The 27,710-nt window shown below is 41.4% G+C and overlaps 1 protein-coding gene across 5 annotated transcripts in view; it reads left to right on the top strand.

The window, feature by feature from the left end:
* LOC146696574 (voltage-dependent N-type calcium channel subunit alpha-1B-like) overlaps positions 1–27,710 on the top strand; it is a 67,508-nt gene that overhangs the window by 5,954 nt on the left and 33,844 nt on the right. For 3 of the 5 annotated variants that reach the window (XM_085474730.1, XM_085474729.1, XM_085474733.1), the window contains exons 3-8: positions 1,797–1,902; positions 2,144–2,251; positions 3,442–3,551; positions 4,321–4,502; positions 5,985–6,120; positions 7,176–7,295. In XM_085474730.1, coding sequence (XP_085330856.1) covers positions 1,797–1,902; positions 2,144–2,251; positions 3,442–3,551; positions 4,321–4,502; positions 5,985–6,120; positions 7,176–7,295 — 762 coding nt within the window. The remainder of the gene's footprint in view (positions 1–1,796; positions 1,903–2,143; positions 2,252–3,441; positions 3,552–4,320; positions 4,503–5,984; positions 6,121–7,175; positions 7,296–27,710) is intronic. The other 2 variants (XM_085474731.1, XM_085474732.1) reach the window with 2 other exon arrangements.

The raw sequence follows: 27,710 nt of genomic DNA, 5'->3' as shown, positions 1-27,710 counted from the left end.
TTTTTAGTTACGTGAGAACCAGTTTGGCTCAATGAGTAGCTGAAAAAATTTCAGCCTCTTCTGCTCTTTCAGAAGAATTTCAGCCTTTTCACCTTTTTCTAGCATACAGTTCTGCTTCTTCACCTCTTTTCACAACAATTCAGCTTCTTCAGCCCCCTGCACATTTTTTCTCTCATCATATCTCTCGTTGACACAAGAACTGCTATGGTTCAGTGAGATGAACAGCTGCTGTGAGATTTGTTGGTGCAGGTTTGAATCCTACTTGTGGCTGTTAGCACACTTCTGCTCTGCTTGCATGCACTCTGCTTTAGTGACACTGTTCAGTGTACCCTTTTTAAATAAACCAGTTTTCAGCAAACAGTTCAGCTTCTACACAGTTTTCAACAGATAGTTCTCCTTATTCTGCTGTTTTCAGATTCCACTACAAGGCATTCACACAGCATTTTCGCAGGAAATGCAACTTTTTCTAGTTTTTAACTGTTTGCCACTTTTCTGGATGGATGGACCTTTTGCGCATTAATATACCGTTTCTTTAATGATACACTGGAATGCTTTTTTTTTTCAAGATTCTTCAAAACTTAAAAATGCTCTGCCTTTAGATTTAGGTTTATGCTTTTTTTTAGCTTGTAAGCTTTGCCTTTGAGACAGCTCTGCAATAAAAAGGGGACGCGGAGATAGTGAAACAATTTTAACACTCCCTGGATTGTACTTATACCTCAAAAAGTTTGTTATGCCTAAAAATAAATGTAAAAAAAACCTCATGTTATAATTAGCCATAAAAAATTACAGCTCTATTAACTGCTAAATGCAAGAAGGGTTGAACATGACCTAATGTGCTGAAAAGCATTGGAGCGGCTCTGCTGAACAAATACCATTTTCAAATGGTTATTTTTCTGCAAAAAATATTTATTTCATTGCATAAAAGACAAAACATATGTTGCTACAGGTAAATCTTTAATAGGTCAATTACTTCTGTTATTGTTAGTGGTTTGAGTTAAGGATTTTTTCTTTCCAGCTGATTGTGCAGCCTATGATTGTGTGTGTACATTTGCTAAAGTGAGTGTGTGGCCATGTGTAAAAAGGCCTGAGTGTGTGTATATGTTTGGCCCTCAGTTCTCCATCCCCGTTTCATTCTGACTCTGGTCTTCTTATTCTCTGCACTGCCACTGATAGCACATGTAGGTGAATGCTTTTTGTGTTCAGGGGAGCTCAACTCTTACAGCAACAATCCCATAGCATCCTTTATGCAAATAGTGGTTCCATTAATGCTGTATGAACCAAGTCTTCCTGCTAAGTCTGATCAAGCTTGGTGGAATTAACTCTTTGATGCTAGTATCCACTGTACATGTAGAGCATACTCAGCTTCTCAACTCCAAACTGATGATTGCTGCGATGGCAACCACAGAGTCGAGCTCCTGCGACTGTTGAAGCACCTTCATGGTTATGTGTTACATGCCTTCTCTCGCCTTTTTTTCGGTCAATGTCAGTCTTGCACCAGTGCCCTTTGACTTGCAACATAGTGCATACTGTAGCTAGTAGCAGTGTATGTCAATGTCTAGTTTGTCTCCTGTATATTCTTGTAGAGAAGGCTTTTTGTGTGCTGAAATATATCTCTGGAGCATTTCATCAATCTAGAGAAACTTGCACATAATAAACCAAATTAAGCAAAGAACCTGAATCATTTGAGGGGATAGGATCACTTCAGCACACAGACTGATTTCTCTGGGTGAAATTTATGTTTTTATTAAACAGTTTGTTATGATCAGTGACCTAATGTCTCTTTGTCTAACCCTCAGCGCCTCGTCAAAATGAATATGCCTATTGCTGATGACAACACAGTTCACTTTACCTCCACTCTGATGGCACTGATTCGCACAGCACTGGAGATCAAGTTGGCGTCAGGTTAGAGGCACATAATTATACACTGATAACACTGTGTAGACCCAAAATGGTCTAAGTAATCTTCAATGTTAACCCTAATCCTAACCTTATCTTTGGAGCAAAGCAAAAAGGACAGTTGTGGGGGGAAAAATAAATAGTTTTTGATGTGTGTCAGTTAGAATTATTACGTTATGGTTAAGGTTATCACTATTATGACAAGAGGTTGAGTCTCTTTTAATCTCTCTTGATTTTGTACTTGTAGGAATGGTAGCCCAGCGATTATGTGATGCAGAGTTAAAAAAGGAATTGTCCACAGTGTGGCCCAACCTTTCCCAAAAGACCATGGACCTGTTGGTCACGCCACATAAACGTAAGCAAATTATCAGAATTGTAATTTTCTATTCATCTATAGATGACATACATAAAAAAGTAGTCTTTTTCTTTTTTTTAAATTGTGGCACTTAGAGTTGATGCTAAAGAGAAAATTAATTAATAATTAATAATTAATTGACTTTTAATTGAACATTATAGTACCATTCCCAGACTCTGGTGTCCTTTCATAATACTATATTCATATTATATTCATAATACTCTTTAGTACACTATAGTATTAATACTCTGACTAGCAATTTTATATGATGGATCATGCAGAAAAAATAGAATTGGGCTGAAAGGTCTATTACATTGTTAAGTATTCAGGTTGTGTGTCGTGTTTTTAAAAAGTAACTAAGTAATAAAGTAACTAATTACTTTTGAAAATAAGTAATTAGTGAATTAACAACATTTATTTGTTGGTGAAGTAATCAGTAATTAGTAATTTTTTTTCAAGCAATTTGACCAACACTGGTCATCATGACTTTAAAAATTTCTGACCCAAGGTGCAGACAGTGACTACAATCAAGTATAGGTTTAATTAAAAAAGGCAACGGGCAAACAAGGCTTAGGAGTAGGTACCAATTAGCAGGTGGAGATCTGTGGTGAGTGGCAGGTTTTCAGTGGAGAGTGGGCAGGTAGGCAATTAGCAGTTAAGTCAATGAATCCATAGGAAGTGGTGGGCTATGAGAGTGACAAAGGCTTATAACCAGCTGTGAACTACTGACTCCTCAAGGGAAGAGAGGATGGCTTTCCAAGGGATGGAGGACAGACTTCAGCTGGTCCACAGCTGGTCCTTAAATATACTGCCATAAAAAGTAGATGCACAGCAGCTTTTTCACCCAAAAAGTATCCCTAAACCACCCTATAGTGTGAGTTACTGTGTGCATGTGGCCATCCAAGACTTAACTTTACAGTTGATTTTGTTGCCACCTTTGCCAAGATGTGATCACCAGATACTGCAACTACAAAAAGGCATTTTGACTCAGAGGTGATTGTTCTGCTTTTCTTTTTTTTAGTTACTTACTATAAATTAACAAACTTGTTCACCATAAGAATTCCCTTTTCTTTAAACCATTAGGGAGACATGCAGTGCACAGAGATGCATTGAAATAAGAAGAAATGAGTCAGTTACTACTTCTTTTTATGTCTTGTCATTTCTTAAATAATTTCTTCTCACCTCCTCAGCCAATGAGCTCACAGTAGGGAAGGTTTATGCAGCCTTGATGATCTTTGACTACTATAAGCAGAATCGAGCTAGGAGACTGCAGCAGCAACAGAGCGCTTTGGGCTCCCAGGTACAACACCCTCATTACATATGCAGACATGCAAGGAAGTACACACACAATGGATGGAGTTCAAATCTAGATGCATGGGTGCACATACATGCTTGCAAACTTACACACTTTGAATGTATGCTGCATGTAAACACACATGCACAGAAGATACTTTGTGTTCACTAGTAATTCACTGGTAATTTGCAAAAGCTATCATCTGTTTTCCCAATTTATATAGAAGTACCAGGAGAGTTGTTACTTGCTGTTGTTGTATTAATCTTTTAACAGTTACAAGGCTAACATCAACCTATCTGCGGCCAGGGTCGAGTAAATTCTCATACATTTTGGCATTAATTTATCCATAAAAACCTTCTGAACCTTCTGAGTGTGCCAAGTGGGCAGAAATTCTATAGAAAAGGGACAGACATGTTCTAAGTAGGGGAAATGGTAACCTTAACCCTAACTTTTGAGGGGTCACCAGTAACCTAGTGGATGTTAAATACTTAATGACACTCTTGTCAGTTTCAGTCAGACATGAATTGGTGGAATTTGGCTGCTGACAGATGTTTATCAGCAACTTTGCACGCCTACTCTACTCGTGCATGTTTCCACACTCCCACATGCACATAGATATATTGCAAACAAGCATGACTACAAGCAAAGAATATTCTGGCCTAAGTCTCCACATCCAACTAGCCCTGAGCGCCTGTTGTCAGACCTGGGTCCAGCAATATTCTGCCTGCTGCCTCTGGATTTCTTCAGCATGTTGCCATCCATCTCTCCTCCACAGTGCAAGGTCGGGGCTCTATTTAAGCCATTGCTGCCTCTGACTCACATACAGGAGAAAGACCTCCCTAAGATGTTAAACAGTGTGGAGCCTCCCAGCATGCTTAGGTACCAGTCTAAATCCCATGCCAAGTCTCAGCCACAGACCAGACCTAGCTCCAACTCCCTCAACAATGGAGGCACTCTGTAAGTTCAATACTTCAGGAAAAACGCATAACAGATTCTTTTTTATATTCTGCTTGTGGTGTGTTGTGATCCTGTATTGAATAAACAGATAGATGGATGAATGATAGATGGAGTTGTGCTGCTTAACCCTATAATGCCCTTTGTTTCATATTTGATACATGAGTTTCTGAGACTTCTATCTAATCAACATGATCAATACTTGCCATAATTTCAATGCTATAATGTAATGGGAAAAAAAAAAAAAATTTGTGTGAAATTAACATTGTTGTTAACATAACATTGCCAAAAATGCCCAGTGTCACAAATGCGATACAAAAATATATCATAACTATATCATCAAATTATATAGTAAACAACAAGATATAGCAAAAAATGTAGGTTTTGTTATAAAGGTTATTAAACATCTCAGTTCCAAAAAATTAGAATTTTCTGGCTATTTTTGATGGGTTGGGTCTTAAACTTAGATAAAAGATCTGATTACTTCTTTCATAACTGCATGCATTTATGTTGCAGTGGCCCTGCAGAGTTTATTCTGCTATGCCAGTCTTCTATAAAATTGTGTAAAGGTCATAGTGGAGAGAAAATCAAAACTGAAATAAATGTAATACTTTTATATGCACATTCTTTTTACTCCAGTACCTTCTTTGCCTCTAGGAGGTATTTGCCAGTAAAATTAATGGCTGCATTGACAATAGCTACTTATTTTAAGTAGCTATTGTCTAATAGCTATAGCTACTTATCTAAATAAACTAATGTACTGTCTTAGTCTACTGACAAATGCAAGAAGACATTTTACTGATGAGCAAAGGGCTGTTTGTTGTGTTTTAGCATTCGTTTAGCATCATACTACAGCATCATACTCAGCTCTGTAACCCATTGTGAAGCCGGAGCTGTTAACCCACCATACAAATTTTGATGTAACCTTATGTGTATTCCTCAGCTTTTTAAACTTCTGCCACGTTTGTTATGAGCATCCCCTAGTGTAATAAGAAAAAGCATTATAGGTTTTCAGATCACCAAAATCACATTGATATATTATTAGAAGTAAGTAAATCCGGTTTACCTGTGAGTGTGTGTCAGTTCTTCAAAGTACAAATGGTGCATTGCAGACCAACTTTCTTATTTGAGACCTGGTTCTTGCAAAAAAATTAAATCTTAAAGTTAGATGTAAAGGAAGTTTTTGGATGTGAGATCTGTGATCTCATCTTCGGAAAATCTTCTAAAAATCTGATTGCTTTTACCACTTAAAGAATATAAAATGACCCAGTTGACTAAAAGGCCTGAAAGACAATGGGAAATTATAGTGGAGTTATAGCTGTTGTATAATATAGCTGTTTAATTACCAAGAAATAATGCTAATTGATCAATGTGTCAGATATCCTACAATAGTTTTACAGCTAGTTTTGAATACTTGAGACTTCAATGACAACAGGAACCGCTGATCTTGTAAAAGTTAAACTGAACTGTGATTATTACACACAGGCCAAGTCAAGATCACACCATCAAGCCATCATCTTCCTGGGTGATTGATAAACCCAAAGAAGTGCCATGGGCTAAGAATAAGAGAACGATGTCCCGGGGCCCATCTGAGGACACTTCAGACACTGCCATCAATCAGGTAAAACATACGGATGCATGTTCAACATGAGCTGTGAAAATATTTCAGTGTTTACAATATATTCCAAACATTGTGGCACAAGTGGCAGAAATAAGCTTCTTTTGGATGCTGGCTGTCCTCTTAAAGACAGGCTGAGGAGCTTGATCAGGAGTAGAGCCACTTTTTCTCCACATTGAAAGGAACCAATTTGACGTGGTTCAGACATCTGACTGGAACTCAACTGACTAGTTGAGTAATTTTAGGAAAGCCCTAGGCAGTCTCCTGGACAGGACTTGCTCGAGTTATGTCTCTCAGCTAGCTTGGGCACAACTCAGTATCCCCCCAAGATGAGGTGGCCGTGGTAAGGGAAGTCTGGGCTTCTCTGCTCAGACCCAAACCCAGATAAACAGTAGAAAAAGCATGGCCATATAGAATAATGTTTGCTATAAAATGATTACATCAATTTGATTAAATATGGTAATTCATGTCAAAGCAAGACTTCACATAGTATCCTTACTATTTGACTATTTTTATTAATACTACAGATGTGCTCATGTCCTATTCACTAGGTTCTGCTCTTCTTACTTTAACTTATAATCTTGTAATCCGTGTATAGATGATTGTTTTCATTCACAAATAATTCACTTTTGCTTTACTCTCAGTGAGAACAGCATAGTGGTTAGAATTATATTACAAATAGTACAAGTCTAGCCCATCTTTAAACCATTGAGTCATGGTGTCTGTTATCTCAATACTGAATTAAAGGAGCAGTGTGCAACCTCAGACAACAATCGTTGTTTGTTGTTGATTGTTGTTAATGACACAGTGGGTATAATTAAGCTACAGAGTAGTAGCGGGTAGAGTCTGTGTTCTGCTAGTAACATCAATTGTTGATGTCAGTGATTAGTGGACTCTGTTGCTAAGAGACCATTAGCTAATTGTGGTGTTATAGAGACACAGCGGGTCCAGAGAGTTCCAGTAGTCTTCTCAAATTGAGTCCAAATTGCTTAATGCACCTCCAAATGTCATCATTGCATGCTGATGAGGCAGGGTTTTGTTTGTATTTGTATGCTCAGGAGTCGGTAGAGATGAAGAAGATGGAGACCAGTGTGAGCAGTAGAATTCCATTCACTGGCTCCGGTCTGGAAAACCAGGGCCGAGCTGCTTCGATGCCTAGACTCAATACTGAGCTGCAGGTAACAGCTCATCTTCACCAAACTTACTTACTTACTTAATTTACTTATTGATTTCATTTCTTATCGATTCTCTTATTGATGCTTCCACTGATTTTCATTTGGTTAGAGGTATTTCCTCTCTTTTTTGTGATCAGTGTTGCGGTTGTTACTCAAGTATTTTATTACACAGAAAACCTTTCTTTAAAGTAATGCAGTACATTACATTAGCATTTCGCCAGTCTCTTATAATTACTATTTAACAATATAAAGCTATAGGTGTTGTTAATATAAACCTATACCAACGCAAATCGGTGTCCTAATGTGTAGACACAAATAGATTCTTCCTCTTAGTATCTAGGTATTGACCACAAAGGCAATGGCAACAGGTTGTTGCCATGGTGGGTCACTGCAAAAAAAACAAAATAGTATTATTTTACTATTTCAATTTCATTGTGGATTCAGTGTTTGAGTTAAGAGTGCACATGTTCGCAAATGCAGTGATCTGATTGATCAGATTTGTTTGTTTGGATTTCAGATTTGTCTAATTTCCAAAAAATTTGAAAAATCGATCTTGGTTCAAAGCAAAAATAAAATAAATGCCGCATGTTAGTACAGTCAAATTATTCGATGGGTGTGAATGGCTGCATTAAGAATACGTGAGTCTAAAAAATATGTTTAATGGACAAGGTGTGGCATATCTGTAATTAATTGATTTTTTTTTCCATCTATAGGCCACACGGGTACACAGCCCATCAATGGGGGCCAAAATTCTGGCTGGGTTGTAGTGGATTCAATACTCCTTTCACTCAGTGACATGCAAATCAATTTATAACTTTTACGTGATGTGTTTTTTCTGGAATTTTGGTTGATATCCTGTCTTAATCAGAGCTCAGTTTCGCTCAGAAATAACATTACTGTTATTTTTCTTAAAATTAATGCAGAACGTGACTTTCCGGGTTAAGTAATAGATTAGAGTATTTGTTACATTACTTTCACATTATATCTGTCTATTTTCTCAGTCATCCAGGTCATGGTAGTATTGAGAGCTTGAAAGACGGCAGTTAGACTTCTCCAGGTTTGAGAAAATGTTTTACATCTTATCCAAGAGACTTTGTTCTAATGACAAATGGTGGAGAGTCCCCCCTCTGGGGCTTGTCTCATTTGGATGTGAACCTCAGGGTTGTTGACAAACTATTAATTATATGAGTCATCACCTGAGCCCAGCTGTGAATAAATGTTTGCTGCATGACCATAGCCAGGCTTAAGGGTGAAACCCACCCCATAATGTGATTTATTGAGGACACCTGAGACAAGATGTACATGGGGTTGAGGTGCCTGGGACAAAATCTCAAAATTTCTCCGCCTCGCACCTATGTCTGTTTCAATATCTTACCCCACCCCTCCCTCTAACAGACGGGGATGAGTGCGCTAACATACCTGCAGTTGCTGTTTTAATGAGTGTTTGATGGAAAACGACAATGGCGGAGTTTGCGGTCTCCAGTCGCATGATAGCAGGGCCCAGGTAAATAATTTTCCAGCACGTGTACGTTACACATGCTATTTAAAAAAAAAAAAATTATGATTATTACTTTGCTAGCTATCAAACTCGCTGAAGAAATGATTGAAATGCACTGAGTGTGATGCAATACGGCAGCGCTATTATTTTTTTTATTTTTTGGAGTAAATTCTAGCTTTATGAAACCAGCTTGGTTTTTACAATACTGCGTCAGAACACTTTAACTATGGAACGCCAGGACTGCCACAATGAATTAATTAATACACCATTAAATAATTAATTAAATGTGTCAATAATTAATTAAAATTGGAATTAATTAATTAAATAAATAGTTATGACACATGTAATTAATTAATTAAATAAATAGTTATGACACATGTAATTAATTAATTATTGACACATTTAATTAATTATTTATGTATTTCACATTTTAATTAATTATTGACACATTTAATTAATTAATTATTGACACATTTAATTAATTATTTATGTATTTCACATTTTAATTAATTATTGACACATTTAATTAATTATTTAATGATATATTTATTTATTTCATTTTGGCAGTCCTGGCGCCTGGCTCTCATCATGAAATAATTTTATCTGTCAGCCTCACCCATCAAACTCAGGGGGCGGGGTTAACGCTGATCGAGTCAAAACCATTGCTTTGGCCTGGTAGCCATTGTTTCTAGCACACAACAACCGGCACGTGGAAGCTAACAGAACTGAGCTTTGAAAAACCCTGTTTGTGTGTCACCAAATACCGTTTTAATATTTTTTTAGCCGAGAATGTAGTGGTTTAATCTTCATGTGTCTGGTCGGTTTGTCAAGATACAGCCTCTTTGCAAAAGTGCTTCGATGATTTCGGAGATGTCTGCCCAGTCTCACGGCAAAGCGTGGGATAGACCCGCTCGCCTCGCAAGCAATCCCACCGACAAAGCGCAGGCCCCGGTACACAGCTGTAGTAACCCCCACTGACTTCTTTTACTGAGGTTATATTTATTGGTGTTTTATTTCCTGATGTTCTTATGTGTCCTACGTGTTTCAGTCGCCAATTCTGAATAACTAACATTAAAAAATGTTTAAGGAGGAGAGAGAGCAAATAAATCTGTTTAACATCTGATCTTTGGGTTTTTGTTCAGTAATCAGCGTGACCTGTGTATAAACGCATAAAAGAGATAACGTTGGTGTTTCTGTCATGTAGTAACTGCTGGTGTGCCGATAGTGTTAGGGCAGCTGTCCCTTTAAGAGTTCTGATACCTGGTGACATCACAGGAAGCAGGAAGTAATAATAATAGATACTTTATTGATCCCCATGGGGAAATTACTTGTTTTTCTCTGCATTTGACCCATTCACTCAGTGAAGCAGTGGGCAGCCCACTAAGCAGGCGCCCGGGGAGCGGTAGGGACGGTACCTTGCTCAGGGGTACCTCAGGGTAGCCATTAAGTGGATTCGAACCGCCGACCTTCCGATCATGGGGCGACCACTTTACCTACTGAGCTATCCCTGCCCCTTAGTAGTAAGTAGTAAGGTTTAGTGAAGTTTGCACATGGCCAAGGAGACTGCCATGAATCCACATGCATCTGCCTTCAATCCTTCGTCTTTTGGAGCATCGTCTGTATGTATATTGTTTATTTGATGCTTATCTGTAGTTCTGTGGTTGTATTTTGTGACATGAGGGAAGTTTAATGTGTAACTTTGATACGTTGTTGAAACCACATGTTTAGAGCACGGCTAATGCTTATTCTTGCAGCTAAAGTGCTACGCTACGTTGATTTAGATTATTGTAGACTTGTACAGTGTATATGTAAGATTTAAAGAATATACTGTAATTGTAATTGTGTTATGTTTGTTTCAGTTTCACACTTTCTACATCATTAAACCTGTGGACAAAGAGTAATGGTCTTCAGAGTCTTGATGGAAGAAAAGTGTTGAACCTTGCTGCCGGTTCCTCTTCTGTGCAGTGTGAAGAGGGAAAGACAGTACAGTGAAAAGACGTTGAGTTACAGACAAGGTAACACAGTGCATGTGACAACAGCTACTGCTACCACGCTACATAGCCTCTACTCGCCTACATTATGGATTCAAAGCCATCGTCAGTGAAGACACGGTCTTATGCTTCTATGTCAACCACACGTTCTCATGGATCGGCTACCAGCACTGCAGCTGCAAGAGCTAGGGCTAATGCTGAAGCAGCAAAGGCACGTTTAGCGTTTGCAGAGCAAGAAATGAAGTTAAAAATGGAAAAGGCTCGTCTGGAAGCTTCTATAGAAATGCTGACCACAGAAAAGGAAACTGCTGCAGCTGTAGCAAAGGCAGAAGCTTTAGAAGCAGCGGTTGGCGTTAGTGAAGGAAAACACAGTTGTAAACTTCCTCTCATTGCAACATCAGTCGACTCTGTTGAGCGTACAAAAGAGTATGTGGAGAAACAAGCTGAAGTATCAAGAGACATCCAGATGGCATCACAGGATTTACCCTTGCAGGATGAGACACAGCAGCCGCTTCCTGAGGAACCTTTGCATAATACGGTGTGCATGCCCCGTCTCAATTCGCTGAGTGATGGTCCCCCCAACGCTGCTATTACTGTCTTTGATACTCCACTGCCTCCTCCATGTAAACAAAATAGCCTTAATCCCTTTGTCAAATCAGATGTGAATCGCAACTCAGCTCAACAGACAGAGCACCACTACTACGGAGTACTCAAAGAAAATGATTATGAAGATTTTCTAAGGCCTTCATGCAGTGTAACTGCACATCAGCCACCCTGGAAGACCAACAGCGCCATGGAAGCTCTTCCCCATCACCCATCTCAGCGGCCTAGTTACTCCACTGATCCACATGTGACAGACTTTGTCAGATTTCTAGCACGACGTGAGCTCGTTACAAGTGGTCTACTACAATTTAAAGATAGACCTGAAAACTACAGGGCCTGGCGACGTTCATTCCAGAATGCGGTGAGAGACTTGAATCTAACAAGTGATGAAGAAATGGATCTTGTCAAATGGCTGGGAAGTGAATCAGCTGAGCATGCAAAGCGTATTAGGTCCATCCACATAAATCAACCAGCTAAAGGGCTGAGCATGATCTGGAACTGACTAGATGCTTCTTACGGTTCATCTGAAGCTATTGAGAAAGCTTTGTTCCAAAAACTGGATAGTTTCCCCAAAATTGGCAATAAAGACTACTCCAAGCTCCGGGACCTCAGTGATTTACTGATGGAACTAGATGCCGCCAAGGCCAAGGGAGATCTGCCTGGTCTTTTGTATCTTGATACCCCCAGAGGTGTAAATGCAATAGCCCAAAAATTACCATATGGTATACAAGAAAAATGGCTTTCTCATGGATCCAGTTACAAACAATCACATTGTGTAACATTCCCCCCATTCTCAGTGTTCGTTTCTTTCATCTACCAGCAAGCACAGATGAGGAATGATCCAAGTTTCAACTTTGTTTCTCAAACCGAGATGGTTAAAATGGAAAAACCTCCTTGGAAAAACAGTAGACAAAGGGAGATTTTAGTCAACAAAACAGAAGTGTCACCTGCTGCTCGCTCAGACAACAGAAACAAAAAGAACGTGGAGGATCCAGATAGGAGATGTCCTATACATAAGAAACCTCACACATTACAAAAGTGTCGTGCCTTTCGAGAGAAACACTTCGAAGAAAGAATGAACTTTCTCAGGGAGAATGGCATCTGTTTTAAGTGCTGCAACTCCTCAACGCACACCGCGAGGGAATGCCAAAGTATCATTAAGTGCACTGAATGCAACAGTGATAGACACTCATCTGCCCTACACCCAGGTCAGGCACCGTGGATAAAGAACATAAGCATGCCTTTGGAGCATGGCGGGGAGCCAGAACCCACACAAACTTCAGAAGTTACTGCTCAGTGTACCGAGATCTGTGGAGAGGACCGCACTGTTAAGAACTGCTCCAAGATCTGCCTGGCCAGAGTCTATCCTAAAGGAGAACGTGAAAAGGCCATAAAGGCCTATGTTATTATAGATGAGCAGAGTAATAGATCTTTGGCTCACTCAGATTTCTTTGAGAAGTTTGACTTGCAATGCCCTACTGCATCTTACACACTGAAGACATGCTCTGGTGTGACTGAGAACATGGGGAGGATAGCTTCAGGCTTCTGTATAGAGTCAATGGATTGTAAAACAGTTCAGCTACTACCAGGCCTGTTGGAGTGTAGTGAGATACCAGACAACAGAGCAGAGATTCCATCACCAAGTGCTGCTCTCCTCCATGATCATCTAAAACCAGTTGCTCACCTTATTCCAGAGTTTGAACCTGATGTTCCCATTATGCTCTTACTTGGACGTGACGTCATTAGACTTCATAAGGTTCACAAATACATCAATGGCCCCCCTGATGCCCCCTATGCTCAGAAACTTGAGTTGGGATGGGTGATTGTGGGCAATGTCTGTTTGGGACGTGTTCTTAAGCCACGCAGTGTGAACACGTACTTCACCAATGCTCTTGAACAGTCTCGTCCTACTATTTTTGAACCATGTCCGAGTGTTCTCCAGGTTAAAGAGAGATATGGTCCCGAACATTCAAAGTGTGCCTATGATGTAGAAGATGGTGGGCTAGGCTGCACAGTGTTCCAGCTTACTCGAGAGGATAATAAACCAGCACCATCGTTTGAAGATCTTGCCTTTATGGCAATAATGAAACGAGAGCTCAAGAAGGATGCCAGTAACAGCTGGGTAGCTCCTTTGCCATTTAGGCAGCCAAGACAACACCTCCCTGATAACAGACAGCAAGCTCTTAACCGCTTCAGCTCCCTCAAACGCAACTTAGCAAGGAAACCTGAGATGTCCCAACATTTCTTCTCATTCATGGGGAAAATATTCGAAAATGGTCATGCTGAAGTTGCTCCTCCTCTCACTCCAAACCAGGAACGATGGTATTTACCCATTTTTGGAGTGTACCACCCAAAGAAGCCTGGCAACATCCGTGTTGTTTTTGACTCAAGTGCACAGCATGAGGGAGTGTCTCTGAATGATGTTCTCTTGAAAGGACCTGACCTCAACAACCTACTTCTGGGAGTTCTGATGAGGTTTCGCAAGGATGCCATTGCAGTAACTGCAGACATCAAGCAGATGTTTCATTCCTTTCTTGTGAGAGAAGAAGATCGTAACTTCCTACGGTTCTTCTGGTTCAGAGACAACAGTCCTACACAGGATGTCATTGAGTACCGCATGACAGTACATGTGTTCGGTAATAGTCCTAGTCCAGCGGTTGCCATTTACTGCCTCAGGCAGTCCACGATGGATGGAGGACCACATCATGACCCCGAGGTGAAACAGTTTGTTTGCCATGACTTTTATGTCGATGATGCACTTAAATCTTTTTCAAGTGTAAAAAGTGCTGTCTGTCTGTTGAAGAAAACTCAGGATGTTCTGGCAAAGTCCAACCTGAGGCTCCACAAAATCGCCTCTAACAGCAAAGAGGTCATGGAGGCTTTCCCACCTGAAGATCGCGCAAATGACTTGAAGGATTTGGATCTGAGCTCAGATATTCTACCTGTACAGCGCAGCTTGGGACTAAATTGGAACTTGGAGTGCGACATGTTTGTTTTTAAAGTCAACAAAGAAGAGAAGCCTTTCACACGCCGAGGCATCCTATCAGTGGTAAATAGCGTGTATGACCCCTTGGGATTTGTGGCTCCCGTGACCATTCAAGGGAAGCACATTCTAAGAGAGCTCACACAACAAAGATGTGACTGGGATTCTCAGCTCCCTGAAGGGATGCAGGAACAATGGAAGTCTTGGCGGGATTCACTAAAAGACCTAAGTGGCGTGATGATCCCAAGAGCCTATACCAAAGCCTTTCTTTCAACAACAAAGACGAGAGAACTGTTTGTCTTTTCTGATGCGTCAACAATGGCTATTGCAGCAGTTGCCTATCTCAGGGTGGTGGACGAAGCAGGGAATACTCATACTGGCTTTGTTATGGGTAAGGCGAAGCTGGCACCCAGACCTGAACACACAATCCCCAGACTTGAGCTTTGTGCAGCTGTACTTGCCGTGGAGTTAGCAGATTTCATATCATCAGAGCTTGACATGCGCATCGATGCTATCACCTTCTACACTGATAGCAAAGTAGTGCTTGGATACATAAATAACGAGACAAGACGCTTTTATGTGTATGTCAGCAATCGTATTGTCCGCATCAGAAGGTCCTCTCATCCTAAGCAGTGGAAGTACGTGTCTACAGGGGAAAATCCAGCAGACTGTGCGACAAGGTCTGTACCGGCTGCCTTTCTCTCAGATACCTCTTGGCTCACTGGACCTCCTTTTCTGACTGAGCCTATGCAAGATTCTCTAGAACCAGAATCCTTTGAGCTTGTGGATGCAAACATGGACGCTGAGATCCGCCCGCAAATCTCTACTTTGCAAACACAGGCTTCTCGCACACTACTTGGGTCCCACCGTTTCTCCAAATTTTCTTCCTGGCAAGCTTTGAAACGTGCCATTGCTAATCTCCTTCACATTGTGAACAGCTTTCACACACGTAAGGTCAAAGGGACCATGCAATGCAAGGGGTGGCATTTCTGTCAGAAAGCAGGTACACCTGATCAACTCAGTTTATCAGAGCACGTCATTATTCAAACTGTGCAGGAAGAGGCATATGCTGAAGAGTTGGCCTGTCTCAAAAAGAATAAGGTGATCCCTCAGGGGAGTCCTCTTAGGACCCTGGATCCCTTCATTGACGCACACAACGTCCTCAGAGTTGGTGGTCGGATAAGACATGGAGAGGTTCCTCATGAAGAAAAGAACCCTAAGATCATTCCTTGTAAGTACCATATTGCAACATTGCTGGTCAGACATTTCCATGAACAAACCCTGCACCAGGGACGCCACTTCACAGAGGGTGCCATCCGTGCAGCAGGCTACTGGATAATAGGTATGAAGCGATTGGTGAGCACTGTCATCCACCATTGTGTCACATGTCGAAAGCTTCGCGGCCTCCCTGAACAACAAAAGATGGCTGACCTGCCATCAGATCGCCTCTCTATGGAACCTCCATTTACCTACGTTGGACTGGACGTGTTTGGCCCATGGAGTGTTGTTGCACGGCGTACAAGAGGTGGTCTCGCCCATAGTAAGAGATGGGCAGTTATATTCACTTGTATGGCCGTTAGAGCAGTCCACATAGAGGTCATAGAATCTCTGGACACCTCATGCTTCATCAATGCCCTCAGGAGGTTTCTAGCTATTCGAGGTCCTGTGAAACAAATACGTTCGGACAGAGGCACAAACTTCGTGGGTGCATCAACTGAACTAAAGATTCCATCCAATATTGATTCCACGTCTGTTGAGAAGTACCTAGCTGGAAAAGGTTGTGCATGGGTCTTTAATCCTCCACATGCGTCTCACATGGGTGGCGCATGGGAGAGGATGATAGGAATAGCCAAAAGAATCCTCGATTCAATGTTCCTGCATCTTGAGACATCAAACTTGACGCATGAGGTCCTTACTACGCTGATGGCAGAAGTGGTGGCAATTATCAATGCCAGGCCTCTCATACCAGTATCTACTGATCCAAGTGACCCAGTTCTACTAACCCCAGCCACTCTCTTAACTCAGAAGATGGGCACTCCATCAGCTCCACCTGAAGACTCCAATGTCAAAGATATGTGTAAACAACAATGGCGTCAGGTGCAGCATCTGGCCCAGACTTTCTGGAGCAAATGGAGACGACAGTATCTTTCTTCACTGCAGCCAAGAAGAAAGTGGCAGGACAGTCACCCCAATCTGGAGCCTGGGAGCATTGTACTTCTCAGAGATCAGCAGCTCAAGAGAAATGAATGGCCTCTTGGAGTAATCACCCAAGTCTTCCCTAGCCAGGACAATAAGGTCCGCACAGCGGAGGTGAAGGTATCCAGGCAAGATGGGACAAAAGTATTTTTGAGACCTGTGTCGGAGCTCATTCTTCTGTTACATCCAGACAAAGACTGAACTGTTACTCTATATCTATATACATATATAACCATGTATAACCGTTCTGTATTGTGTGTTAGTTGTGGCATTCTAACATGCCAGGTGGGGAGTGTGCCGATAGTGTTAGGGCAGCTGTCCCTTTAAGAGTTCTGATACCTGGTGACATCACAGGAAGCAGGAAGTAGTAAGGTTTAGTGAAGTTTGCACATGGCCAAGGAGACTGCCATGAATCCACATGCATCTGCCTTCAATCCTTCGTCTTTTGGAGCATCGTCTGTATGTATATTGTTTATTTGATGCTTATCTGTAGTTCTGTGGTTGTATTTTGTGACATGAGGGAAGTTTAATGTGTAACTTTGATACGTTGTTGAAACCACATGTTTAGAGCACGGCTAATGCTTATTCTTGCAGCTAAAGTGCTACGCTACGTTGATTTAGATTATTGTAGACTTGTAGGTACAGTGTATATGTAAGATTTAAAGAATATACTGTAATTGTAATTGTGTTATGTTTGTTTCAGTTTCACACTTTCTACATCATTAAACCTGTGGACAAAGAGTAATGGTCTTCAGAGTCTTGATGGAAGAAAAGTGTTGAACCTTGCTGCCGGTTCCTCTTCTGTGCAGTGTGAAGAGGGAAAGACAGTACAGCTGGCTTTAACTGTACAAAGGTTGTTCGACACTATGAAACACATACAGACTTCATGATGTTCGGCTAATATTTTTATAGTGAATATTAATCATGAGGGTAAACGGCCCTGTACACCACGGAGCGAGGTCAGCATATCCACGATATCCTCAGCTCCATGAGTTAACACAAAGTTTCCCAGCTGACTATCTAACTGCCAACTATTCCAGAGACATGAAAATATACAGCATAAAGAAAAGTGTAAGAGACTCAGCAGCAGATTAGAATAACAGTTATAGATTTAATAAATCACCAAATGAATCCAAGAAACGAGCAAACCTGTTCCGACAATTTGAGTTTGTATTCCCTCAGCTGCAGACTCGCTGCTGTTTAAATGTTTGAGAGGAAGATTAGATATAAACAAACGTCAAACATAGACTCAGTCTGCCTTCACATTTGATATGAGGCCAGCACGTATAGTGGCTGTGTCCTGTTTTAAGATCATACATGTAAAATTGTTGTCTGACCTCCGTCGATCCAGCGTTCAGAGTCCGTGGTTACCATGGTTACTGCATAAGCAGCTATAATGTTAACAGCTGGCACTGAGGAAACCTCCCGGCAGCATGGGTGTTTATGTTTTTCATTGCAAAAGAACTGTCTGAATGGTTAACTGAAGTTAACTTGGATAAATTATAGTTAAGGAGTATCACAGATAACGCCTACGTGAGCTGTGCGACTGTTCACTACACTGAAATCAGCAGGCTATTACTGAAATACACGTGCTATATCATAAACTATGATATAAATAGGGAGGTCCTATTAACATGTTTAGTTTTAAAGGACACCTTCCTGCCTTTAGTCTCCTTCATGAGCAGTATTAGTTTTCTTCTAACATCCAGAAGTCTGCACGATGTGTTTCATAGTTTGTAACAAGCCTTTGACAGGTAAACATAACATGACCGAAAAAGCCAAAAAAAAAAAAAAAAAGAGAGAGAGAGAGAGAGTGTGTTGACATAAGAAGAGAAAATGCTCTCAATTATGGAGACAGGCAAATGGTTCATTTATGTTTGATGTGTGTTTATTCCTCCCTAAATATCGTCGGTGAAGTTTGCCATGCACGTCAGATTTTCCTGCGCATTTTTATACCTCTGCCAACAGAGAGAGAAAAAAAATCACATTCTAACAGACAGCTGGTGCTTAGAATACAGTTGAATAACTATTAAAAAACAGATGATATTTAGATGATAGTTCAGTCTAACACATGTGCCAGTGAACCATTAAACGTCTGTGAAACTATGCAGTTATGAAACGTAACTTTAACCTCAGCCAAACCGATTTGCTCAGTTGTAAATAAAACAGCGAAGTAAACGTGACCCGACAGACAGAACCTGAGTGAATGAAGTCCAGCGTTTAACCACTGAGAGCTAAAACTCAGCTGAGGTTTCAAAGCTGTGTGCCGGTGATTGGACATCAGCCGCTGATTAAGCTGGTTCGCCTATAAAGTGCTCTGTAAGGAAACAAGCTCCAGCAGCTCTGCGCTCGGGAAAAACACTATATTTACTTATCTTGTGCAGAAAAATGCGCTGACATTGCTTTATATCGAGCACCGGCTGCCCAGTTAAACTGTGACTATCACCAGGTAACGTAGGCGTGTTTCTTGAATTAGCAGCAGGTGTTAAACAGCTGACAGATGAGGAGGAGGATGCATGCAGGTAAACGGAGGGTCTGTTGAGCTGATCGCTGGTTTCGTGAGAAAAATGTCAGCTCGTTCTTTATGTTACAGAAGCACAGAGACACAAGACCAGGCGGAAAGAGACGATCGTTGGTGAAAATGAGAATCTGCGAATGCAACATGTGGAACACGGAGAGTGGAATATGTAAACAAACCGGTTAACGTAACCCCCTCGGTGCACTCTGCATGCTAATTGTTAGCAGAGCTAGTGAAATCTCTGAAAACATCTGAGCACTTTTGCAAACATGTTCTATGTTGACAACCTGACCAGACATACGACGCGACATTCGTGGCTAAAACACTGTTAAAAGTGTAGCTGGTGACAGAAAAACAGGGTATTTTAAAACTACACCACCATCATTGCTGCCTGTGATTTGATCTGCATTCTGGGATACCTGGCTGCCCCAAGTCTACACAAGCAATCGATTATCTAGGATCGACCTGTTTTGACTTACTTTGCACGGCAACCAATCAAATGTTAGAGAAGCTGCATGGGCAGCGTTAATGCCGCCCCCTGAGTTTGATGGGTGAGGCTGACAGATAAAATTATTTCATGATGAGAGCCAGGCGCCAGGACTGCCAAAATGAAATAAATAAATATATCATTAAATAATTAATTAAATGTGTCAATAATTAATTAATTACATGTGTCATAACTATTTATTTAATTAATTAATTCCAATTTTAATTAATTATTGACACATTTAATTATTTAATGGTGTATTTAATTAATTCATTATGGCAGTCCTGGCGTTCCATATTTAACTTCCTTTATTCAATTTTAAGGGCTGAAACTTGTATTGAACTTTTCTGCTCTAACCTTTTTTTTTCCATTCTTTTATTTTTCAATGCCAAACTGTCATAAAACACATAGGTACATATAGAAGTAATAATCTTTTCCTTTTTCTTTTTTATAGCATACAAAAAAACCCATAGATGAGATGAGTACCTGAATACCCCCCACTCGCTCCCAATAATGTAAAAATGAATATGTTACAGAGAAAATGAATTGACTCATACAAAAAATACAAAACCCATACCAAAAAAAAAAAAAAAAAAAAAAAATCAACAATAAGATAATAGTGCGTATCCTTATAGTTTAATATTAACATTAACATCTGCTAGCCTCAAAAAACAAGGTCTTAACATTAATCAATATTGATATAAATCTTAACCAACAACAGTAACAATATTAATATTAATATTAATGGTTACTTGCTCCTCGGTCGAAACTAATTAATAATGCTGGAATATCTTTAAATAGAGTATTCTTATAAGGTAGAACAGCCACTGCCGGGAATAGCAGAAAATTTGTACAATATTGTCATATGGTGGACTACAGAGAGATTTCTCGTGCTGGTAACTTTTCTAAATATTTAAGTAATGGTTTCCAGTGAGTAAAAAGTCTATCCAATGAGCCTCTGATGGAGAATTTTCTCTTCTCCAATTTTAAGAGTCCTAAGATATCCTGTAGCCAGACTTTCATTAATGGTGGCTGAGATGGTTTCCACAACAACAAAATTATTTTTCTAGCTATGAGAGAAGCAAAGGCAATAAGGTTATTTTGAATAGCTGTAGTATGAAGGTTAATTGGTGGTTTGCCAAATATAGCGATATGTGGAGTTGGAGTCAATTTTATACCCAATATATCCAAAGTTATTTTGAAGAATTGATGCCAAAATTCAGACAACCTAGGGCACGCCCAGAACATATGAGTAAGATTGCAAGGTATCTGTGAGCATCTGTCACATTTATTATCAAATTTATCTGGATACTGTAGTGTAATCTGTGGAAAACTTTAAATTGTATTAATGAAAGTCTGGCAAAACTACAAGACGAATTAATGGCCCTTACCGCTCACTCCCAGAACAACTCAGAAAAACTCATATGGAGTTCTGACTCCCATTTCATCTTGGTCCTGTATAAAAGAGATTCACTAGGCGGAGAAGCTACTTTATAAATAAAGGTAAGAAATATGACCCTTTACCAAAGTTTTGGCTCTGAGAACCAAATCTATTCCACTGGAAGCTGGGATTTGTGGGAATAAAGTTGAACATTTCTTTGCAAAGTTTTGCAACTGGCAGTACCACAAAAAAAATTCAGATTTATTGAAATTAAAGTGAGTAACTAGTTCGTTAAAATTTGCAAAAACATCATTTACGTATTCAAAGGAGCTTGCAAAGAAAAGCGTCTGGACTTCTTTAAGTTACTTGATGACGTTTCACCTCTCATCCGAGAAGCTTCTTCAGTTCTAAGGTCAAATGGTGGGTAGTCCCAGATTTAAACCTAGTGGGAGTATCCCCCCACAGATGGACAAAAGGACCCCCTGCTGATCCTCTAATCGCCTGAGCCAAGGTGTGAAACTGGGTGCGGGTCCCAATCAGCCAGAGTTTCGAGTGAGCTTATTGTGAAACCTGGCCCCACCTTATCATGCGAATTCCTGAGGTCAGATGGCCCAGGATGTGAGTGGGCCTTAAGGCGTCTGGGAAGGGATCTCAAAACTGGATTATAGATGGCAGAGAGTTGGTGTCGTAAACCCCCGCCTCTGTTCAAAGATGGTCGCTCACAGTGGACATAGATGGCTTCTTTCACTCCTCTTTCAAACCATCTGTCCTCTCTGTCCAAAATGTGAACATTGGCATCCTCGAAAGAGTGTCCTTTATCCTTAAGATGCAGATGGACTGCTGAGTCTTGTCCTGTGGAGGTGGCTCTTCTGTGTTGTGCCATGCGCTTGTGAAGTGGCTGTTTGGTCTCTCCAATGTAGAGGTCTGGGCATTCCTCGCTGCACTGTACAGCATACACCACATTGTTAAGTTTGTGTTTTGGCGTTTTGTCTTTCGGGTGAACCAGTTTCTGTCTGAGCGTGTTGCTGGGTTGTCTTCCTTTTATGAATCTCGTCTGGTCCTCTGAGATAATTGAGGGCATAATCGATTCTAGTCGCCGGGCTAGGATTTTTGCAAGAATTTTAACGTCTACCGGGAGGAGTGATATTGGCCGATAGGATGTGCAGCTCAGTGGGTCTCTGCCTTTTTTAAAAATGAGAGAAATAGTGGCTTGCATGAGTGTAGGTGGCAGAGTTTCTTTGCTCAAACGAATAATTAAACATTTGCAGTAGAAGTGGAGCTAGCTGATCTGAAAAAACTTTATAAAACTCAACCAGGTAGCCATCTGGACCTGGTGATTTACCGCTATTCATTGATTGTATTGATTCTTTAATTTCTAAAATTGTAATAGGGGCGTCTAATTTTAAATTAATTTCAATTTAGGTAGATCCAATTTTTCAAATAAACTATATAATTGGCTTTCATCTATGAAAGATTCTGAGGTATAAAGTTGAGTAAAGAAAGATCTGAAAGTGTCATTAATTTTATCTGGATCTGAGGTTATTAAGCCTGAATCATCGGTTATCTGTATAATTTGATTTGATGCTGTTTTAGTCTTCAGTTGCTGTACCAGGAGACAGCCAGCTTTATCACCATGTTCATATACTAACCCTCGAGAGCGGAGGAGAACTTGTGCAGCTTCTGAAGTTTGAAGTCTTATTCTTTCTTTATAAAGATCAGGTGTATTTGTAAGAGAGATAGACAATTCTATCTCTTTTATGGCCTTCTCCAAATCTTTCTGCTGGGATCTACGTAGTTTATTAGAATAAGACGTAAAATAGATAATTTTACCTCTAATATAGGCTTTTAGAATAACCCATAGGATAGATGGGGAAGTTTCATTATTTTTATTAGTTTCACAAAAAAAAGTAATCGACTCAGAAATATATTTACAAAAGTTGGTCTTCGCCACCAAGAGAGGATTTAGCTTCCAATATTTAAATCTCTTTGGCTTCATTGTAAACTGAAGATCTAATACTACTGTGGCATGATCTGATACCGTTATCAGTAGATACTGAGTAGAAACAATCTCAGGAATAAACTTTTTTTATCTATCAGAAAATAATCTATTCGCGAAAATGTACGATGCACATGAGAAAAAAAGAATATTGTTTTGCAGTAGGATGAGCAAAACGCATTAAGTATGCATTAAGTCCATAGTGACTACAATAATTGCAAAAACGTGCAATAAACTACAAAAAAATTGAAAATCGTTTTTGTTTTTTTTAAATATATATTTCTACTTGGAGAAATTTAAGAGGTTTATCCCTCAAAACTTTAAATGCAAAAAAGTTGCAAAAAATAGTTTACAACAACAGGAAATTTATTTTGAGTGTCTTCATAGTTTTATTTTTGAGATACACCAATTTTTATATACTGCAGGAAAAACAAAAAAACAATCCTATGATGCAAATTTGCAAAAAAAACAGCATGTGCATCAAAATAAACTATTTCCAGCAGTGCAATTCGAGTTCTAAGCATCCCAGAAACTATTCAGAAAAGTCAAACATGACTTATAAAAACACCAGTATAGGCTTTTAAGGCCTACAAGTAAAAAACTACATTTTCCGCGAGAATGACGCCACTTCCGGTTTCGGGCAGGAAATGGCGGACATGCGATAGTTCGCGCTGACGTCTGTTTCACTGTGGGAAGTGTTACAAACAGCTGATCGGATAGGCAAAGCGTGTTTCTGGAATATTATGTTTTTGTTCCTGCAAGCGCTTTTTATGCAATTTTTGCAAAGCTTTATGTGGAAGGAAACCGTGACCTAGGACAAGCTGATGGCATAAGATGTAAGTACAACTCCTCTGGTTTCATATGCAAAAAAAATATTGCACTAGCTTACACGGTTCAGGTTCTACAGGGATTTAAAAATAGTTACACAAAACGGAGCGTGCTGCTCTGACCGGCTTTAAAGGGTTAACAATAACAATGTATTGAATAATGACTTTTAAAAAATAATATAAAATAGTGTGCAACACCACTGAAGTTTTTTTTTTTTTATCTCTCTTTTCAACCAACGGCAGTCACTCTCCTCTCCAAATAACTTCTGCTTAGCTTTCCGAGCTTCCCTCGGGTCCTCTTAATCAGCGGTCTCCAACCTTTTTTGCGCCACGGACAATATTTTCACGGACCGGCCTTTAAGGTGTCGCGGATAAATGCAACAAAATAAAACTAGTACCGGTACTGAAAAACAGACCATTTATTCATAACACACATGAAAAGACCCAGGAAAACCGAGTTAACAATCAAAACGATAACAAAATAACGCTGAAAACTGATAAAAACCCTGAAAACCATACATTTCACACCTGAGCCTCAACTCTCGCGGCCCGGTACCAAACGACTCACGGAGGCCTGGGGTTTGGGGACCGCTGCTCTTAATTGTTGTGACGCGTGTTCGAAATGCAGAGAGGTGCGCTGGATTTGCCACACGGAGCAGTGCGAGAGTAAAGCATGAGGGAGGGGCTAATAATTGGCTCAGTCATTTTTAATGATCGTTGAAAGCCCAGATCGTAATCGTGATTAAAATTCGATTAATTGAGCAGCCCTAGGGAACAGTATGTCTATCCTCTCCATCTGTCAGCTGCTACTGGCTCTTCCTCCTCCTCTTCCTCACACACACACACACACACACCAGTTTGTCCTGGTGGATCATCAGGGGTGGGTCCCTCAGTCTGTCCTCACTCTGGACACTTGTAGTTGTCACACATGGAAATCAAATGTGTGATAAGCTGCAGGATTCAAACACAAATGTAACTTATAAATACATGTTCATATGTTCATACTTTTATTACACAATCAGAGAGAAAGAAAAAGAGAGAGTGCAGGACAGAGAGACAGGTAACAATCTCAGATGTATACACTTCTACAAAACAGCACAAGAGAACGAGGATTTAGTGTAGGGCTGGGCGATATGGCCTAAAAGCCATATCACGGTATAATTTGAAGCATGTGCTGTAACTATATATATCGCGATATACTGTATTCCTTTCTTCTGTATAAGATATTTTACACACTATAAGGCACACTTAAAATCCTTTAATTTTCTCAAAAATCGACACTGCGCCTTATGTGTGAATTCTGGTTGTGCTTACTGACCTTGCACCGATTTTATGTGGTACGTGCAGAAATCTTTCAAAAATGTTTTAGTACAACTTTGGTAAGCTCTGAAGGCGCACCGCTTGATGGATTACCGGAGCATTATGACTGCCGTAGTCAGGAGCCTCACGGAGCAATTCGGGTCCAAAACTCCGTCCTCTTCAGGTCCCAAAGTCAAACGAGCACTGTGTCACGGTCTGCAGAGACAGGCCGTGCGGTGGTGTGTGTAATGGACCCAGGTGCGTACAGAACAGGAAACCAAAAACAGCTGACAGAAAACACTGGAGCACCTGACAGTAGACCAAACATAGTTCAGCGGGTCGGCCAGGAGGGCGGCAACACAACAGCCCACAGTTCATGAGGTCAGGGGGCCGACCCGGAGGTCGAGGGCACCACAGGTCACAGTTTATCAGTTCAGGGGGCCGACCCGCTAGGTTGGCAACACAACAGGCCACGCCATCGCCCATCAGGAGGCCGCCCACGCGGGAGGCAGTGGTGGTGCAGGTCAGGAGGCCGCCCCTGACGGCAATGTCCAGCCGACGGCCCGGAAAGTGGCCGGCGATCCCGGGCGTAGCAGAGGCAGAAGCCGATGGTGGCTGGGCGGGCTCCTCGGGCCCTCCAGCTGATGTGGCGTGTGGCTGGACGGGCTCCTCGGGCCCTCCAGCTGACGTGTCATGTGGCTGGTGTGGTTCTCCTGAACCTCCAGCTGACGTGGCGTGTGGCTGGTGTGGTTCTCCTGAACCACCAGCTGACGAAGAAGGCTGCTGGACGGGCTCCTCGGGCCCTCCAGCTGACGAAGAAGGCTGCTGGACGGGCTCCTCGGGCCCTCCAGCTGACGAAGAAGGCTGCTGAACGGGCTCCTCGGGCCCTCCAGCTGACGACGAGGCGTGTGGCTGGACGGGCTCCTCGGGCCCTCCAGCTGACGACGAGGCGTGTGGCTGGACGGGCTCCTCGGGCCCTCCAGCTGACGAAGAAGGCTGCTGGACGGGCTCCTCGGGCCCTCCAGCTGACGACGAGGCGTGTGGCTGGACGGGCTCCTCGGGCCCTCCAGCTGACGACGAGTGAGGCTGGACGGGCTCCTCGGGCCCTCCAGCTGACGTGACGTGAGGCTGGACGGGCTCCCCGGGCCCTCCAGCTGGCGTGGCATGAGGCTGGTGTGGTTCTCCCGAACCACCAGCTGACGAGGAAGGCTGCTGTAGAAAACAGTCTAAGGCGGAGAGAAAGCTCACGCAGCCCTTGGCACTGAAACTTAGATGTTTCACAACCATTCCCAGCAGGCTCAGAAGCAGACTGTACAGTCGACGTGTGAACCTCTTTCACTGTCACATGAACCTTGGCTTCATGTGGTGCGGCTATGGGAGCAACACTAGAAGAAGTCCTGAATTCTACAGAGTCAAGAACATGGTTTGTGATTTCATTGTGCGCTTTATCAAAACTGTTACACACAGTCCTCTCATTATCACAACACGACTCTGACTGGCCCTCAGTCTTAACCAGAGTTAGGTCGGCCACAGCATGGATGTCTATGAAATCATGATTAATGGTAGAGCAGTCTTTGGCACCAGTTTCTTTGTAGCTGGGCCCACAAAAGGGCAACCCAGTACACTCCACTATGACAGACTCATGAGATGAAAAAGCACAGTCACTCACCTCCGTTATAAGAGGAGTCTGGGACAGAACTAGGACGGGTGCTGACTGGACAGCTGCTGCCCCCACCCCTTCAGAGACTTCAGCGCAGTACAAACAGTCTTTAGTTGCTCCCTGAGGAAAGCTAGGCAGTCTCTCTTCAGACTTGGTAAATTGTTCACGCAAAGTTTCAAACCTGGCATGAGGTGGCTTGGTAATTGTTAAATTGTCTGAGGTAACAGGAGTTACTTCTTGATCACCCACACAACTAGGACTGCTCGCTGATGATTTCAACACATCAAATCGAAAGTCACATGACACAGAATACAGAACACAAAATGATGTTCGCTGCAACGACTGACCGGGAAAACATGGAGGTCAGAACACAGACGACGCGACCCAGACTGTATGAAACACAGAGACTAAATACACATGAGGGATGATCAGGGGAAGTGGCCACACATGGGAGCACAGCTGACACACATGAACCTAACGACAGGACAGGAGGAGTGAAACTGAATACACTGACAGCACTGCTACGTCCTGTCTCGCCCTCCATGGAGCATCACGAGGACGCTGTGGGGGTCCTGGATGTCGATCTCGAGGAGCAGCAGCACGCCGCAGGCTGATCATGACAGTGTATTGACAGACTTTCAAAGTAAAACAGGAAACATGGAGATTAGACATGACACATGAACCGGGGAGACTTAGTACAGGGGGAGATGACATAAACAACTAAGGAACAAAACTAAACTGCAGTCTAGAAATTAACTAGGTGAACTAAGCTAGGTGCAAATGAATACAGAAGATACATGGAACTCAAATACTGGGTCGCTTGACCCAGGACCATGACACACTGCAGGATCACTGAGAGTTAAAAACTGTCTAAATTCTTTCATCTTTAATAAAACCAGGTGTAACCATTAAGTTTAACATCCAGGCATCCATGAAAACAGAATTTATTAAATTCAACGGAGTTAGAAGCTAGCAGGAA

This window comes from Copadichromis virginalis, linkage group LG12 (assembly GCF_057382275.1).
Source record: "Copadichromis virginalis isolate Kocher_CV1m ecotype Utaka linkage group LG12, C_Virginalis_male_GT1.1, whole genome shotgun sequence".
NCBI classification, from domain to species: Eukaryota; Metazoa; Chordata; class Actinopteri; order Cichliformes; family Cichlidae; genus Copadichromis; species Copadichromis virginalis.
This window is presented reverse-complemented; position numbering and strand designations above follow the sequence as displayed.